Here is a 19,453-nt window from a genome sequence, read left to right as displayed (position 1 = left end):
AAGCCAAATAGGCTGAGATTGGAAGCGGGACTACAGCTGGCTGCTTCTTACAACAATAAGCCCTCATAGTCTGAAATCTTTGATTGTAAAAATATAAATTAACTAAATTAATATATTTTATTATAAAAAAAACTTCTGTTAAGTGCTCTCTAAATGCTTTGAACTTAGAATTAAACTCATAGATTCTGCCTGCAGAATGGCTGCAGGCCACTGCACTCTGTTTCGGCTAACCCTTTAGATAGAGTGCTGACTGCGTTTGGCATTGCTTTATCCAAGAAGGAAGAAGAAGAAGTCGTCTCAGGTCAGAATGACAAAAAAGACATGGAGAGTCAAGAGGAACAGCCCTGCCCTAACCACCGGCCCTATGCCAAGAGGGCTCATCTGTACCTCCTGACTCCTCGCCATATTTTTTTTATCTGCTGCAAGCAGCAGGATGCAGCTTTCCCCAGGGCACAAGTACTTCTCAAGGGGTATCCTAAAATGTAAATGACTCAAACTGTCTCTATCCCATTCTTTAGCTTACTATCAACAAAATATATGGCTCTATTTAAAAGTCACATGGTTTCTACCCAAAGATTTATGTGAAGAATAACATGGCTACCGTCATAAGTACTTGTGACTGGAAAACACTTTATCACAACTATGCAGAAACTCGCACATATTTACAGATACTGCATATCAACAATGAAAAAAGAAGCAGAAGATAAACTAGCGTACAAAGCAGCTTGCAAAAACACCAGCACTGCATGTTAACACCCTGCTTCATTTTTCTTTCTTCTTTATAAAACAGAGATATCATAACAAGAGCACACGATAACATGAATCCAGGCTTAAATAATTATACATCAGCAAATATCATGCTCTAAAACTCAGGCTGTAGATATTTTCGATCCACAAAGGAAGGTTTGATAAAAATATACTGAATTCAGATAAGTCGTTTTTTTTTTTTTTTTATAAAAATTTCAATTTACAGCAACTGATTGCACTCAGAATTACCAAGCGTATCTCTTTTTTTTTCAGTTAAAAATATATCTGAACTGAAAATAAACTATAAAAATATACTTTAATATATCAGGTCCCTTTTCCAAGTCTGGTAGTGCAAGAAGTCTATTCTTTACCTAGCGGATCATATAAAATTAGATCATTTTGGTTATGTTTCAAAGGCATCTTAAACATAGTCTACAGAATCACAATTGGCAAGTATATATATATATAGTTTTGTAAATACAGTGAAGAAAATATATCAGCAACACTTCATAAACATTTGGAGGACTGAGACGCTGAGTGAATACTCACAACCGCACACACACTTCTGAAACAGATATAAACAGCGAGGCACACACTTCACTAGAATAAGAGGAATGGTTAATAATCTAACCTTCCTATTGTCTATGCAATATTTTGGGCAAAATATTCACAGAAAAAAATGTAAATGCATAAAGAATAACAACTTTCACAAAACATTCAATTACATAACTTCCATGCAGGCTGCCAAATATATAGAATCTACAGAAAAGGTATTTTCATGCACGTTTTTTGCAGTTTGGAGCATTATCAAAATCCTATAATTGAGGCCAAACATATGCACAATGCTTTTAATCAAGGGTGGAAGACATCTTAGTTTTTAATGTGGGAAGATAAAAAGATAAAATGTGCTCTAAATAAATAGTATTTGCTTTTTTTCTTACCTGCATTATGTCAGTATTTAAAACAGTGCTATACAGTTATGTCACAGACAGAACCGCCACTACTTAGGTAATGTACAAAAAGTTGTAAAGTTTGCACCGGGTCTAGTAATCCACTGCAACCAGATATTTGATTTAAAACAACCGCCCAGTCAATGCTAGAAGCTGATTGGTTGAAAGTTGCACTGGTAAAAATGTTGCCACTTTTATTACATTGCCCCTACATTTTAAATAAAACAAACTGGAGCTGTCTAAGACCTTAAGTAGATTCCCTGACCAATATTTAAATATATTCCTTCTTAACTTTAGGTAATTGTACTGCTGAAGCTAACCATACATGGACAGATTTAAGATGACGGTTTGGCCCATTAGACCAAGTTGCCAGCTTATCTGCCCGTCTACTATGGGCAATGTGATAGATATCTGGCTGAAAAGCAGACTATCTATCGGAGAGGTTTAAAAATCTTGTTATGACGAGAACTGCACCTGCTTGTTGATGTGCTCCTCTCCTGAAGGCCTGCACTGCTGCCTATTATAACTAGTGATGAGCGAATCTGTCCCGTGTCAAAAAATCCACCAATGGCGAAATGCAGAAATTTGCTGCAAATCAATGTCTGCCGAAGAATTACGCCAATCACTAGTTATAACCCAATCATTTGTATCTAGGGCCAAATAAGCAAACCCCCCTGACTTCAACCAGCATGAGGTGACCATGTTAGGCAAAGATGTGCCTGTCTGGTGACCTTGCCAAACAAGCAGATCTTAAGGTTTATGGCAACTTTAAGACCAACTTATTTTTCATAAAAGGAAATCCATCTGGCTGTAAATAAGCTCAAACCTAATCAAAACCCCCTGTGAGTTAAAGAACTCATGAATGGTTCTGGGGGAAAAAAACCTTGTTAGTTGAGGTATTTTTCCCTGAGCATACTCAAAAAAAAAAAAAAGTTTGAAAAAGTTTGCTGGCTTATAGGTGCCTAACAATTTTTCCTATTTTAGAGAGCCTGCTCGGGGAAAAATACCTCAACAAACAAGTTTTTTCCCCCCAAAACCCAGTGTGAGTTCCTTAACCTGTGCAGATTTTTCTTTATTATTGCTCAGTGGAAAGCCTCAAGCCCCTAGTAACCACACAGCAGGTATCATTCATGGGTTTGGTGTTTGAAATCATACATTGGCATAGTATTTGTGTTACTAGATCTGGTGCAAATGTTGTGTTTGCCATTGCCCCCTAAGTATTTGCCATACTGATCTGAGTCATGGGACATGTCCTGGCTGCTAAGCAGTGCTGTTGGTGTCAGTTTCTAACCCCAAATGTCTGTCTTCTATGCTCATATACCTCTTTTTAGCTAAATCTGAGGCAAATACTTTGCCTGTCGTGCCCATGAGGCACTGAATCAGCCTTAGATAAAACAATTACTTCACAATTAATGAAGGAAATCACAAAAAAACATACAAAAAACCCTGGAGCAAAAAAAGGGAAATGTTTGCCTCTGTCCAGCCCCTATTTTATCCTTCTATGAGGGATAATTAGTTAAACATTCTGTGTCCCTTTCAACACTTTTACTACAATCCTCCTTGTGTTTTAATATGACAAGCTTTGTGTAGTTATTGCAGCACGTCTCATCTAAGGCAATACACTTATACACTAGTATAGCAATATTGTATGCCGCCAAAAAATCTAATGTCTGTACGCATCCCATCCACTTCCATATGCATGGCTGAACCTTCTAGACGACAATAAAAAAAAACATAGTATCTGTAGATGGTTGTGGACTGGCACTTGGCTACTTGGAACACAAACTGGATCACATTTCTGATAGAAATAACATATCCATCTTCTCACGCTGTAAAGAAGGCTTTGTATTTGTCCATAGTCCAGGCACATCCATTCATTGTGCAATCTGTCGATGAGTAAACATATAGTGCAGAAATCTTCTTACTGTGGTCCAGACCCTTGTGTGTCTTAACCAAAGTCAATTCTTGGTCGATACTGTAATACCATGGGGTAAGACTAAGAGAAATTTGAAAAAATGAAGGGTCAAATAATAAGTTACATGAAATAATAAGCACATCATTCCATACATTTGTATAGAAGTATTTAAGATTTAAACACACATGTCTGAAAAATAGTTTATGAATAACAGTATATAAATGCCTGCCTTTGCTATCCAGATACCTACCAACTGCTCTAACGCCACACAGACCTCTGTGACACAGGTACGTGCCGCACTATTCGGTGTTTATTATACTACCTGCGTTAGTAACCAACAGCATACCAATGGAATGTGAAACATTTAAAGATAAAAGCACAAGCCATGTACATATTGAAAGCAATATTAATGCTGAAACCAAATTTATAGCATAACTTCAATTTTAATTAAAAAGGAGGTTCACCTTATTTATTTATTTTCCTGTTTTTTCCACAAAGTTATGTTGCATACCTTAAAGTGGATATATATACCATAAGTTTTTACAATGCACTAAAACATGTAAAATAATGTAAAATAGAAGTGCTTTTATTTTAATGGGTTCAAATATGGCCATAACTGCTTGAATACCGTGCTCTACCCAGACCTTTTGCCAGCTTCGGGTTTAGACTCTTCAGCAAGTGGCTGGGGCCCCTGGGCCTGATAGACTTCACCAGAGCTACTTAAAGTGCAGTGAATATGCATAGGGTGGGCGGGGCTTTGCAATGTCACAGGCAGTCCTGTTCCTCTCCCCCCCCAGGCTTTACTACTGTTGGGTTAAACCCGTCAGTCAGTGCTGTAACCACTTCCTGTGGGAGACTGAAGAGATACTCCCAGCTTTCATTTCACTCTGGCTTCTGATTAGAGAGGTTGTGTATGCAGCTCTCATATAACGACAGTTTTAGGAGGTAAAATGCTTTCAAAACATCTTTCTTTCTGCATCATTTCACATTTTGAGGGAGGATGAATATTATAACTGAATATGAACTTTATATAAAATGTCTCCTTTAAAAGATAAAGCCCATCACTAACTCCCATTGACCAAAAAATATGAATCCATTAGAAAAGGAGAAGTCCAAACTAAATATAACGTGCTTGGCCCTGACCCAACTACATTTCCAGTAGGTGTATGAGGCGGCCTTATAGTTAGACACAATCTGGTGCCAGACAGGAAGACTATCAGCAGCTTTTTGTAGGGGAAGAATTCAGGGAAACCCTTGTGTTTAAAGGAACAGTAACACCAAAAAATGAAAGTGTATAAAAGTAACTAAAATATAATGTGCTGCTGCCCTGCACTGGTAAAAGTGTGTTTACTTTAGAAAGTCTACTATAATTTATATAAATAAACTGCTATGTAGCCATGGAGGCAGCCATTCAAAGGAGAAAAGGCACAGGCACATAGCAGATAACAGATAAAACACTATTGTATTCTACAGAACTTGTCTGTTATCTGCTATGTAACCTGTGCCTTTTCTCCTTTTTTCCAGCTTGAATGGCTGCCCCCAGGGCTACACAGCAGCTTATTATATAAATTATAGTAATGTTACTGTAGCAAACACACCAGTTTTACCAGTGCAGGGCAACAGTGCATTATATTTTTATTACTTTAAAGCTCTTTCATTTTTTGGTGATACTGTTCCTTTAAGAGGGAATCTCAGCCTCTGGGTTATGGATAAAGGTATCTGGGACATCAGTTACAATGATGCAGGAAACCTGAGAAAGCTTTGGACTAGGGAAGGCTATGGGAACACAGACCAGCATGGGTGCACTGATAAGCAGCCTTATTTAGTTATTAATTACATTTTATGAGATTGTCACATAGAGAAAAGAAGTGCCTTGGTGGTTGAAAAAAGTTGAAAATTTGGAAAAAAATGGGGGTTGTTCACCTTTGTGTTTAGTATGATGTAGAGAGTAAAATTGTGAGACAATTTCCAATTTGTCTTTATTGTTTATTATTTGTGTTTTTTTAATTATTTCACTTTTGTTCAGCAACACTCCCGTTTGGAATTTCATCTAGTTGCTAGGGTTCAAATTACCTTAGCAACCAGGTATTGGTTTGAATGAAAGGCTGGTATTTGAATAGGAGAGGACATCTATAGAAAAATAAGTAATAAGAATAATAATAATAAAACTGTAACCATGCAGAGCAATAGTCTTTTGTCTGCTGGGGTCGGTGACTTCCATTTTAAAGTTGGAAAGAGTCAGAAGAAGGCAAATAATTGAAAAACTATAAATAATGAAGACCAATTGAAAAGTTGCTTTGAATTAGCCTTTCTATAACATACTAAAAGTTAACCACCCCTTTAATGGAATCTTGCAGTCTCTTAATCTGATTTAATTTTCTGTGAATTGAGTCTCAACGAATCATGTGATACAGATTACGATTGATCACTATGCACCGATTATCACTTGCCATCACTAACATATATTTATAAGCATGTAATTTACAGGATATTCATAGCTCTTTGTTTACTATATGATATATAAACAGTAAATATAAACTGACTTCACAACATAAAAAAGTGTGGTTTAATTTATACATACGATTGTGGATGCCTCTGAAACTCCGCGTGCAGTTTCGGTGAGAGACATGTGCAGTGAAGTCGAGCTTTTCTGATACTGAAACTGTGAAGGAGATGATGCCCTGATCAGAAACAGACATCCACAAGTGCATGTAGAAATTAAAGTATTCAATTAAAGTAGTTTAAGAGCAAGAACATCTGTTCCCAACAACAGCATAAACATTGTTTGTTAAGAGAGCTAATTCATAATATAGAATGTAAATAGTGCGGCACTTACGTAAATGGAATCGAATAGAAGTTTAATAATTTAACAACACAAATGTTATTTCCTGCTTGAAAGGGGAACTAGACCGTTGCTGATGAATGATAAATGTACTATTTTGTTGTTATTCATTCACAGGAATGATGAGCCAACATCTTGCCCCCTCACCTTACTGCAGTAAAGTGCACGGCAGGAGCTACAGTATCCCAGTGCACATGTACAAATGCCAGTTCAGAAATGTATAGTATATGTGGAATAAAAATGGAAAGCTTCGTGGGTGCAAGAGATCAGAAGGTTAGGTTCTAAGGTAGAGCCAAGTCTTTGTTGCAGCTTGCTAGTTATCTGACCTGGTGCAACTGTCATAAATGACCTCTGCTGTGTTTAAAACAACATTGTAGTGCTCAAACAAAGAGAACATACATGTGCAGTTTTCCTGACATAAACAATAGTATCATGCGAAGTAAGAAGCATTCTTATAGATATTTAATTATTTGAGCCAGAGGGGAAATGGTTTGTAAGCTCTAATAACATGTACCCCTTTACCCTGCTACTGAAAGCAAAATGGTAGTGCCTACATATATTAAAGGGGTTCCAAACTAAAAAATTAATTGATGTTTGATGATTGATGACGTGCTTAGACAGTTACAGAGTCGCTGACAGTCCGAAGACACCTGAGGAGCTGAAAGCCCGGTATTAGCAGTCTGAAATGGCTAATATAGAAACCACAAACAATAGAATTTAAAATGAATTGCTCAGAGGACTACTCTAAATAAGTTATATCAATTACGTTTTTGGATTTAGATCACCATCAATTACAAGTAAGCAGATAAAAATTTCCAAGCCTTGCTATAGATTAGTAGTTCCCAAACTGTGGATCTGCTCCACCTAACAGAGCTCAGCCTGTTGGTAAGTTCACATATATCACCCTATTTGCTCTTATAGATACTACAGGTATGGGATGCGCTACACGGAAACACATTATTATAAAGCTCCTATAATAAAACAGTACGCTGTACTTAATCCAAACTAATATACCATTAATCCTTATTAAAAGCAAAATAATCCTATTGGTTTAATTAATATATTTAATGAATTATTTTTTTCAGCAGATTTATAGTATGGAGATCCAAAGTACAGAAAGATCCCTCGTTTGAAAAATCACAGGCACCGAGCATTATGGATAACAGGTCCCATAGATGTAAAAGAAGCCAGGTCCGGACTGAGATTCAAAATGGGCCCTGATATTTTAAGTACACAGAGACCCAAACAATTCCCCTCAGGCCCAGTAAATAGTGTCTATGGCATCTTACAGCAGCTCCTCTGGTATTTGCCAGAAATTAAAGATTGCCATTTTAGGCCTGCAGAATGCCTCCCCTGGAAAGCATTTAGGGAGGGATTTAGGAATTACGGCTGAAATGCTAAAAAAGCATATAACAAATACTGGACCACAAACTGAGCCTTGAATTGAACTACTTTGACAAAAGGCAGCCAAGCAAATTTAGAAAAAAAAACGGTAATGAATTATCAGTTAGGGCCCCTTCTCTAAAACCAAAATCAAAAAGCTACAAGGACGTCCTTCATGCTGACCAATGTGCTTTACAAATTGATCTAACAGATGCTTTACATTCAGTCTCTACAGACACTGTATCTCCCTCACTGAAAACAGCTATGGCTTTAATGAGGATTATGACACTTCCAACTGAACATAGTGGTTTCCAGCTTCTCAAATGCTTCCTACAAATTCTTGTGCATAGTGGGACAGTTTCAGCTAAAGGCTTTTCATTAGTCTGATATCCTGATGACTTACTATAGTTATAGCACAATAGAGACCTTTTCCGCACACCCTAGCTCTCCAAATTTGAACGCCCGGTGCACACTGCTGGAGGGATCGGCACCCTCCCAAAACTACTGGAGCAACAAAAAGCAAAATGGCTACAAAGGAATAAATCCTATAAAAAAAGTTTTATTGCAGCACCTCCACAATAAAAATTTTTTTATAGGATTTATTCCTTTGTAGCCCTGAGTACCATTTTGCTTTTTGTTACTATAGTTATAGATCACAACTGACAATTATTGCTTCAAAACCGAGAGGACATCCACTCTCTCTCTCCTCAAGGACCTGGAGTTTTAAATAAATCTATCCTACTACAATGTTAAGTTGTTCTTGAGTTACATACTCAGCAAGTAAGTAAGTTGCACAGAAATTCAGAATTTACCCTAATGCTAGTAATAGCTGCCTGATTTGACTACCTGTGTGCTGGGCCGAATCAAGCTGATCTGATTTTTTTATCCATAGCCCAACAGATAATAATAGGGGCCTATGCATACTTATCCGGAGAGGAGCCCATCAACAGTCTAATACTATCCTCTCCCAATGGAGTTTTAAACCTGCCTTGTTCATCATTCTCAGTAAGATATTGGTCTAGCTGGCTGTTAGTTTGGTCCCATAAACGCTCCAATGAGCTGCCAGCTCAGTCAACAGGGGCAGAATCTGCAGCTAAAATCAGACCAGGTATGGGAAGCTTTAGGAAACTAGCCGTAATCATAAGCCAGCTAGTAGCTCTATTACTGGATTTCCAAGAAGCTCCTGCACTGCATGCATCTTCAGTCCCTACCAAAATCACCCAGGATTTATAAGCCTAAATGAAGAAGCCAAAAAAGATGTCTGGCTATGCCATTTCATTACCCATTCCCTGACACATTTCTCAGGATTCACACCAGCCTTAATTAGTATAACATAATACTGCCAGCATATATATATATGCCTCAAACAGTATGCATAGTGCAAAAAAAGGTTTTAATCTGCCATTTATTTGCACTTTGCCTTTGCGTAGGGCATTGTGTGAATAGCCACAGGCCTCTGTGCTCTGTTTTGAAGCGCAGACACTTGCGCATCATTTGTATGTGCAAGTTATGGATCAGAAAGAGGTACAGCCCACATCACTATGGGACATATGTACCTGCGCCCCTGGCTTGTAAATGAGCCCTAAAGTGTCTTTTTCAACATAAATTGAACTGAAAATGGCTTGCGGCTGACAATTTTATACTAGAATGGAACGTTCCAAAATATTTTGAAGCGTGCAATAAATTATATCAATTAAATGAAATGTCACCCTATTTATAACACCACCATCTTTATCATACCAGCTTCGGCCTGTGTTCCAAACATTCATTATATTAAGTCACTATTGTATTTATGGAGAAAATATAAATTAATGCTTCCACATACCTTTTATAAGGACTGGATGCTGGGTGCTGACTATGACATGTTAACACTGTAGGTTCAGACTATTCAAATGAATTTAACACTAATGCTTGCCACATTTATGACACAACTAAGCAATAAGTAAGAAAAGCCAGGTAAGGTCCCAAAAAAACATTATACATCCTGCATTCTGGTATCTGTAATATGAATCTCTGAAATGATAACTTGGAAAATATAAATAATACTATTAAAAAAAAAAGAACTGCATACATTTTCACCCCTCAGTCGCCATCTTGTCATGTATATGAACTCCATCGTATGGTCCTTTCCCATAATTTCACCATTGCATAGTACATCCAGCTGGCAAAAAGAAGTATATGGCACATTATTCTTTATATAAATACACGGAATACTGTTGAAATTTAAACAGATATCATTTGATCAACATTTTGTAAAAGCTGTAATGCTTTTCCAATTAAAATAGGGTGTTCTAATGGCACCAAGTTGCTGTATGCCATGTAACTTAATGGAGAGGGGTGGAGAAAATAAATATTTCTAAACTTTAGGTAAATGAAAGAGAACCTGACACCTATATAGATTTTGTACTGGACCCTTTTTTATTAATGAAGGTCTATTCATATTCATTTCTTACTGGGTATATGCCAGAGTGGCCGGGGCTTCAAGAAAGGGAATTCTGAGGCATGTACTATAGTTTATAAGAGAAAGAGTTGCTATTTTTCTTATTGAATTTCTATAAAGTTTTTTAAAGCATTCTCCTCTCTACTGTCCAACCTGAGAGCTGGCCCAAGGTACATACTATGGCAAATCATCCTTTTAATTACAATTATTTATGAAACATCCTTACTACAAGCCTCTACAGTCAAACATGCTAAGAAACTGAAGTGAAGAATCAGCATTAGTGTTTCTTGCACGGATTCACATAGCCCTAGAAGATGTACTATTTCTACTTAGGACTACTGGTAAACATGGGTGATCTGCCCCTACGTTCCTAGAAGCTTCTTTATGTGCCTGCACTTGGAGCTATTGTGGCGGCCCGGTGCAGGCACACACACAGCAGATTTTGGCTCGGAACTGTATACTAAAACAGTTTTGCACTGAAATCTGCTCCGTGTGTGCGGATAAACACATGCTGAGAATTGCCCACGTGAGTTCTGGCACAAATGCATACTGCAGATTGTGATGCACACAGAACATTTTTTATTAAGACACCTAGGGCTGATTCCTTCCAGCTTTAGCAACTAGTTACTAAAACCACACGAGTTCCTGGAACTTACAAGTGGTTTCAGTATCTGCCTGCTTGAGCCATAAGGCTTGAGCATTAATAAATCAGCCCAATAATAAGAGCACTTATGCACTTAGTTTTGTTCCTATGGCCTATAAGAGTGTAGAGATGACAATGTGCACAGAGGTTTATAATGCAAAATGTTTTCTCAATGAATTTTATTTAAGCCTTTATGTCTTATAAAACCTACGCTTTTTTCAGTGGTTAATTTCACTTTCAGTCATAACCAACTTAGTAAAGTGATTTAGCGTCATTGAGAGAACTTACCTCATATGTGCTTGGAAGTTTTAATTTTAAACTCAGAAACTTCTTAATAGTGCCAACAGTTACACGAGTTGAACAACGGATGAATTTCTTCATTAGACCCTAAAAGTAATATTAAAAATTAGAAATATAGTTAGTAATAATGTAATAAAAAATTAAGTGTCAAAAGATGCCAGCAGGATGGATTCTGTTTCATTTTAGTCCAACAAAAATCTGGATTCAAAAAATGTAAACACACTGAAATTAGTTATAATATTCTGCTAATATTGTATTAGCACAAGTCATGAAGGGCTTACATACTGCAGTTATTGTAAGTTAAACAGTCATATGATTATACGCTACAAATTAAAAATGCATTATACACAAAATGTTAAACATTTGGTCTGTTTCTTGTTAAAGGGGGAGGGGCCGCCATTCCATGAAGTTTTAGTATTATATATAGTGTTATAGATGGATCTATTCCAAGCAACTTTTTAATTGGTTTTGAATATTTATTTTCCATGGATCTTGAATCATTTAAAACTCCCACTACGTGTGGCAGATTTTTGGATAAATGCAGGCCGAGAATCTGCCAATATGCTCCTAAAATCTTATTGATGTGCTTCATCCGGTGCCATGGAGGGGCATATAAAGTGGATTTCAGTGCAGAACTGCATACCGACAAGTGGAGAAAGATCAGTAAGCTTTTTGGACAAATTAAACAATTGACTGTCAGACTCCAATATTGCTGTTTTGTTATTGCTTGTTTTTCTTTTCCGGCCCTCTACTACTCATGTTCTATTCTGTCATCAAGACTGCCCCCTAGTTGCTAGGGTAATAAACCCCAAATAAGTTTAAATTCCAAGTCTGAGAGCTGTACAACAAGAATGTAAATAATTAAAAAATTACAAAAATATACAAAATGAAGGCATATAAAATTATACTTACAAATCTACAATTACAAATTGCCTTTGAATTCACCTGTCAGCACAATATTAAAAGTTAATTTTAAAATTAACTATTTCTTTACACACCAGATACTGTGGAATGTATAGCATGTTAAAGAGGTACAAATATTTTTATATTTTTTAAGTTCCAGTTAATTAAGAATACGAGCACTCATCATAAAACAATATAAATATAAAACAAAAAAATCCTATACATCTAAAGTTACAAAATGTCTATAAACTATTCCATTAAGTGTTTTGTGAAGGTTTAGGGCCGTGACACACGAGGAGATTAGTTGTGCCGAAGCTGCCTTGAGAAGAAACTTCGGCGACTTCAGCAAATCGCGGCGCCGCGTATCCCATCCCACCGGTATTTACATTCTAGCCAGTAGGATGACATTGCGGGGAGATTAGTCACCCGCGACAACGGAGATTTGTGGCGGTGCGACTAACCTTCCCATGTACCCCTGCCCTTATAGCAACTAAGCGAGAGAAGTCATCAGATAAGATGACACAGACCACCCATGTGTACATATTAATGTGCATTTAAAAAGTTTGTATCGGTTTCCCAATCAGTTGAATTAAACATATACATAGATAACTATGATTAAGTCTTAGAGCTGCTTCAGTTGCCAAAAATTATATCCAAGTTAAAGGAAATCCTAATACTGTGATACAGCAAAGCACATAGGGTTGAATGAATGTGCATTTTGTTTTACACTTTGTGGTCTATCCTATGTGGGCTAGTTCACACAGTCATTGATAGAGAAAGTTTCACAGAATGATTCTTCTACAGAAGGTGAAGCAGCATGATCTTTTGAATACATAATTTAAATATACTGTGGCCCAGGGGGCTCAGAAAGGCTAGGATTTGTATTTATTTCTGTAAACAGGAATCAGGAATGTATTGTTTTGTGATGTATCTGGATATACAGTATATATCTGGATATATACAGTATATAGTAATAGAGAATGACGGCACTCAAAGGATTTGCACATCGAAGGTGCAAATCCTTTGAGTGCCGTCATTTTCTATTACTCTGAAAATCCTAAGCTCTGGCACCAAGGTATCGCTAATTTATATGGGTGTGCTCCCCACTCTGGACTGTGGATATATATATACATATATTAAAGGTGAACTAAAGTTTAAGAAAGAATTGGTTTTATTATTTCACTAAAGCAATGCCGCTTATTCTAAGAGAGCCCACAGTTTACTAAAGTCAGAACTCAAAAAAAATTATAGTGCACACTTTCCTTGTACTTTATATAATGGTTATTATTAACTTCCAATAGGTATGTACTTTTACCTTCACTATGTTGTCTCCAGATTGGCTGTTATTACGTAAGCAGTCCAGACAAATGGCAATTTGTGGATCACTTCTGTGATAGTCCCTGTCATCATCATTTTCCTCTTCGTCTTCTCTAGGCCTTTTCACATTCACTCCATCTGTAAGAAAAAAAAAATTAGCGACAGATTTCAGAGAAGTCTCAAACTTCTTCACATTTTCATGCCAGTGGAAGGTTTTCTGTCAACATGCTGACACAAAAACATGCAGGAACCTTGTACTTCTGGATAGTTTATTAAGAATAAATCCATGTTGACTGCAAAACAATTATATTGCTTTTTTCAATACAAAAATATTGTCTCCAAAGCATACTTTACTGTGTGCTTTTGTTTGAAAGGACAGTCTGCAAACATCAATGTCAATATTTAAATAATTGCAATTAAGTTTATTAGCATAACATTTTTTAACTAACGATTTGCTAAAATATTAAAACAAAAAATAAAAAAAAAATAATTATCTTCTATTTATATTTGCCCAAGCCTTTTGGTATAGAAGTAAACACAAGCAATGTGAACTCCAGAGAGCTGGCAAAATGTCAAAAACTAAAAGCTCTAATCCCAGGAAGCTGAACTAATGACATTTTATTTCAATATCTCTTTTATAATTAGGGCACCATTTCTTGTCCCTGCAAAACTTAATAGGGTTGTAAATACAAGAACAACATTGCAGAGTTACTTTAAAAGGGACAAATAGTCAAAGATTGAAAATTAACATTAAGCTTCCCCATCTTTTTAACAGTATAGTATAATTATGGCCTTCTTTAATAAAAAAAAAAAAGCCTTTTTTTAACCATCTGACTGATCTTCTTCCAGCTATTCACAGAACTGGTCCTGATCTACTGGCAAAAAGAGCATCATGTACGTTACTCCTGTTCAAAACAATTTGCGCAGCTGCCAGTTTACTTAGAAAATTTTAAGAAGGGGAAACTAAGGGGCAGATTTATTAAAGGTTGTATTGGGTTTTTTTTCACAAAATTCGTATTATTTGCACAAAAAACATGATTTTTTTTTTACTTTAAAAACACCATTTATTATGCACCAAAACCACAAATGCAAAATTATGCCATATAAAAGCTCTTGAGGTTACGAAGAAGTCAATAGAAGCTGTCCTAAGGACTTTTACTTTGAGGTTTTTTTTTCATATTTTTGGGGGAGCTATTTGTGCTATTTAAGTGATGTAAAGTTCATGATTCGAGGAATTCCCATTTTGTCGTCTATTTTGTTTTTATGCTGATTTTAATAAATATGGAACACTCATGCTTTTTTAGTTTGTGAGTTTACAGTAGTTGTGGCAGATAAAAAAGTCTAAAACTACACAAAGCCAAATTTTAATAAAAGGGCCTCCCCATTTTCTGTCCCATTTTGCACTGCTAGTTCTGCGTCTTGAAACCATAAAGCACAAATCAATTGTATTCATTCCAAGACTACATCTCACATGTGCTTCTTAAGGGCTGTGACACACGGGGAGATTAGTCGACGCAGGACAAATCTCCCTTGTCGCGAGCGACTAATCTGCGCGAAATGCCATCCCACTGGCTAAAATTTAAAGCGCCGGCGGGATGGCATACGCGGCGCCGTGATTTGCCGAAGTCGCGGAAGTTTCCTCTCAATCGCTCAAGGGAGATTTGTCGTGTGGTGACTTATCTCCCTGTGTCACTGCCCTAACAAGTCTATTATTAAGCTCACTTCTACTACATTGTTGTAATAGTCAAAACCAAATAATTCTCTATTCTCTTATATATATTAAACTCTAATAACAAAAAAATTAAAAAATGATCAGTTACATTGTTATTGTTTTGAAATACATCACACCAAAACTTAATTCAAACTACTCCTTTAAAAATATTTTATCTTCACTTCCACCCTTTATCCCAGTTGCTCTGTTTGTGCTAACTGTTGTTACATGACTTTTACAGTAATCTAAATATTCCTTTTGGCCCCTTTGTGCCGTCACATAACAGTAATGTGTGATTTGACGGTTTCAGTGGTTCCCTACAAAATAAAGTGAAGAGCAAGAGACTAAACCTTCATGAAATATTAACAGTTCAAAACAGAAATCACCATCTCCATTTTCATGAGGTTGTTTCCTCTTCCAGAATTCCAGTTCTCGATTCTGTTCCCCTGTTTTAATAAAAGATATACTTTTTATCAATGACTGACAAAAATGCATCACATTAACTGCAAAATTAAGTGTCCCAAAATTAAACACCTACCTTCCCGCAGTCCTGGAACCAACTTGAATATAATTTCTTCCAATGTGTTATCTAACCTTTTAATAAACAAAAATAAAAGTGTTAGTGTGTGTGTGCATACACACAGCTATATTATACATAACACCACTGCCTGACGTGATGCAGTCAGCTTATTGGGCATATTTATAAATGCGTGTGAAAATATGGCACTGAAATACAACAAAGGCTGGCACCTTAAAGGATAAGTAAGCCATTTATTTTAAAACCCCCTAAAATTACTCTATCTAATGTAAAACAAATTTGACCAGAGGATGTGTCAAACCAGGACCCTGTAAAGCCAGTATCATCTATGTCTCTCTCAGTCTACGGAGATGTTCCAAAGAAGGGAACAGTTCAGAAATATATTTAGAAACATAAGAAACATTCATTGTAAGAGACCCTATAAAATAACTCCTGAAAAAAAGGAGCTCGGTGTGATCCCTAAATTCATTTACTTCTTACCTTAACATCTCTAAAGGGTTGGTCTCATGCACTTGGTTCCCACATTTAGGACAGTCGTTGCTTTCTTCAAAATGCTGAACAATGCAAGTCTTACAAACTAAAATAGAAAAAAAATAAAATAAATAAAAACTTGGTCACTATATCTTTGTTTTGAAAGCTAAACTGTAGCATGACCCCAGACAGACAAACTAGTTTGTCTGTCTATGTAGTAGCAATGTATGTAGTAGCAATTAGTTACAGACATTTAATCAATGTGTTTGTGTGTGTGGTCATACTAAAAGATGGCTTAACTAATGGTTCTGCATGAAACCTTTCACCTGTTATAAAAACAAATACACTTCCAAATACAAATTCCTCTTTTACACTACTTTTTGTGAACTATAAGCTTTTTTTTATCATGGAATATAGAGTTTAAGTTGTGTTTGTGGTTATTATACTAGCATGCAGTTTGTCATGATTCTACACATACAGACTACAGTATAATGTTTTATTTGTTCACAAATCTGACTGGGTTCCAATATGCAGGTATGCAAGTTACAGGTGGCCTGAAAACAAATACAAACTAAAGTTCCACATACTGATCGCTATCTAAGGAAGCCCAGAATATATAAACATACACACATTTCAGACAATTTATATTAAAGAACATAGCCTATTGTTGAATATCCATCAGCGGTCATTGCTTTATGTGTACAGCGGGCTTTAGTTGTAGTAGAAAGAGTCTATTATGACAGCAAACACATGGGATGTAGTAAAAAAAAAAAATCAGAATTAGGCTTATCCAATAGAGCCCATTTTAAGCAAATGATTCTATTTTTTTTTAAATGATTTCCATTTTCTCTGTAATCATAAAAGAATCCATTGTACTTGATGTTAACTAAGCTGCATGAATCCAGAATGGAGGTAAAACAATCCTATTGGGTTTATTTAATGTTAAGATTTAGCATATTTAGGGTACAATGATGCAAATTACATAATGACCCCTTATCTGGAAAAACCCAGGCCATAAGCATTCCAGATAATTCTTTATCAAGAAACCAGTTAGCAACAAAACAGTCTAACATTGGAGGACTGCAACTCCATCTTTAACACAGCCCTCACACTCTATAAAGCCTCCTTTATTATCAGAGGCTGACAAAAAGTTATCATATATGGAGACTGCAAAGAGACAATCATCTACTCCTAACCCTGTTATCAGGGCCGCTCCTGCCATCAGGCAAGATGAGAACCTTGCCTCAGTTGGCAGTGAGCGGCCAGTTACCAGCAGTGGCAAAAAGCCACCAAGAGTAAACACCAAGAGGAATAGCCAATGGAGACGGAGACACTAAGGGGCCCATTTACTAACATTGACTTTTTTTTTATTTTCATGGATTGTAATTTTTTTAACTAAAAATTGTGGATTATACTAATTACTTGAAAACAAAAAAAATCATAATATATTAAGTGTAAAAAACACCAGAAACAATACAAAACCATACCATCTAAAAGCTATCATGGACATGTAGAAGTAATGGGAGCTGAGCTGCCCCAGGCTAATTGCAACACTATTTAATTTGTGGTTTAAGAGGTCTTGGAGTTTTTTCGAGGATTTCAAAGTTTTCATGTATTTATTTTGATTTTTTTCACAGGATTTTTTCATACTCCAATGAAAAGAACACTTCTTTCTTTTAGAAAAGACTTTGCCCAAAATTTCTGCTTTATGACCAAGAGGCATCTCACAAACAAGTGGATTGCTATTAGATAGGATTTGTAAAGGAACAACGTTTGAGATCTGGTAACTCGGCTTCTCACTGTGACTTGCATACCTGAGGCATTTCGGAAAAGTCAGAGAAGTCCTCAAGAACCTCTGACAGGAAAGATTTTAAAGGCAGACAAGGTTCAAAGAAGCTGACTCAGTCTAGCAATCTGAATACCTAGAAAACTTGGATCCCTTCCTCTGTCTGCCTCCCAGCAAGCGTCAGCACACTGATGGTTTCATAACAGGCTTGTTTAGATTTTGTGATTTGTTGGCATCTACTTACATGTATGCAGGCACTCTGTAACTGTGGTTGGCTTAATAAGATAACCTTTGCAGATGTAGCATGTGATATGAGGATTAAATTCTTTTACAAAGCGCCTCCTTTGGGTTGCCATTGACAGGATGCCTGACGATAGACAAACACTGGATGCGGGCAGCAACCGGTTGCTGGATGTTGATTTCCCAGACCAGTATTATATCTCTTGGATTCTCACATTTTTCTCAACGTAGTGATTGTCCTCCACTTGTACTTGGTGAACTCTCTGCTCATATTCATTCTGGAGTCACAGAGCAAAAAAGGATATAGCAATTAATTAACACAAAAAAAGCTAGAGCATTTTAGATCATCTGAAATGTGCAGAAAGCAAGGATTTTCTTAATGTAAAAAAGGTGCAAACCTAAGCTGGTACAACCTGATCTGCTCATTTGGCGACCTTGCTGATCTTTCCCTTGATATGCCACCTAAGGTGGACAGTATCGGGCTATTCCAATTGTTTGGCCCTAGGGCAAAACAATTGGATCACACTGACAGGAATACAAGCCCTCAGACCAAGGACTGCATCAATGAGCAAGTATTGTACTTGATTTAAAGTACCGGCCTGTCGGGATCACTGACCCACAGTTAACTAGTTCTGTAGAATAGCATGCCATTTATGACTGCAAGCTCAGTTGCAATACTGTAATTTTCCCCAAACTCAGTTGTGTATAAAATCCCATTCATTATATTTGCGCTTGTGCCACTCATTCCTTCCTGCCTCCCATTTCTGAATCAAGCACTGCTACTCCTATTGACGCAGGGGGACCCTGGAACTATAGCCACATATACACTATGTCAGGGATCCCCAACCTTTTTTACCCCTGAGCCACAGTCAAATGTAAAAAGAGCTGGGGAGCAACACAAGCATGAAAAATATTCATGAGGGTGCCAAACAAGGGCTGTGATGGGCTATTTGGTGCACCGAGCGGTGAGTTTCCGTTGGAGGGCTGAGGGAGTGCGGGTTTGGATTCGTTGTTGGCTATTTGGTAGCTCATATGGGGACTGGCAGACAAAATGAGGCTCTGTTCAGCAGTACAACTGTTTTTTATTCAACCAAAACTTGCCTTCAAGTCAGGAATTTAAAAATAAGCCCCTGCTTTGAGGCCACTGGGAGCAACATCCAAGGGGTTGGGGAGCAACATGTTGCTCACATGTGGTAGCTCCAGGGTTCCCTTTGCACCCTGCTTCAAGTCCACTTGTGTCTTAAGAATCTGACCCACATGTCCCTCT

General features: G+C 37.0%; 1 protein-coding gene across 5 annotated transcripts in view; it reads right to left on the bottom strand.

Annotated features, from left to right (window-relative positions):
- Window positions 1–610: 610 nt before the first annotated feature.
- The window catches only part of pcgf5 (polycomb group ring finger 5), a 40,718-nt gene continuing 21,875 nt past the window's right edge, over window positions 611–19,453 (bottom strand). For 4 of the 5 annotated variants that reach the window (XM_031905860.1, XM_031905859.1, XM_018095838.2 and 1 more), the window contains 9 exons: window positions 18,191–18,464; window positions 16,170–16,266; window positions 15,690–15,745; window positions 15,538–15,597; window positions 13,439–13,578; window positions 11,209–11,307; window positions 9,909–9,998; window positions 6,194–6,274; window positions 611–3,693 (listed from right to left, as the gene is read on the bottom strand). In XM_031905860.1, coding sequence (XP_031761720.1) covers window positions 3,646–3,693; window positions 6,194–6,274; window positions 9,909–9,998; window positions 11,209–11,307; window positions 13,439–13,578; window positions 15,538–15,597; window positions 15,690–15,745; window positions 16,170–16,266; window positions 18,191–18,302 — 783 coding nt within the window. In that variant the 5' untranslated portion in view covers window positions 18,303–18,464 and the 3' untranslated portion in view covers window positions 611–3,645. The remainder of the gene's footprint in view (window positions 3,694–6,193; window positions 6,275–9,908; window positions 9,999–11,208; window positions 11,308–13,438; window positions 13,579–15,537; window positions 15,598–15,689; window positions 15,746–16,169; window positions 16,267–18,190; window positions 18,465–19,453) is intronic. The other variant, XM_004915890.4, reaches the window with a different exon arrangement.

Source organism: Xenopus tropicalis, chromosome 7 (assembly GCF_000004195.4).
Source record: "Xenopus tropicalis strain Nigerian chromosome 7, UCB_Xtro_10.0, whole genome shotgun sequence".
Lineage (NCBI taxonomy): Eukaryota > Metazoa > Chordata > Amphibia > Anura > Pipidae > Xenopus > Xenopus tropicalis.
Note: the sequence above shows the minus strand (reverse complement) of the source record. Positions and strands in the feature narration are given on the sequence as shown.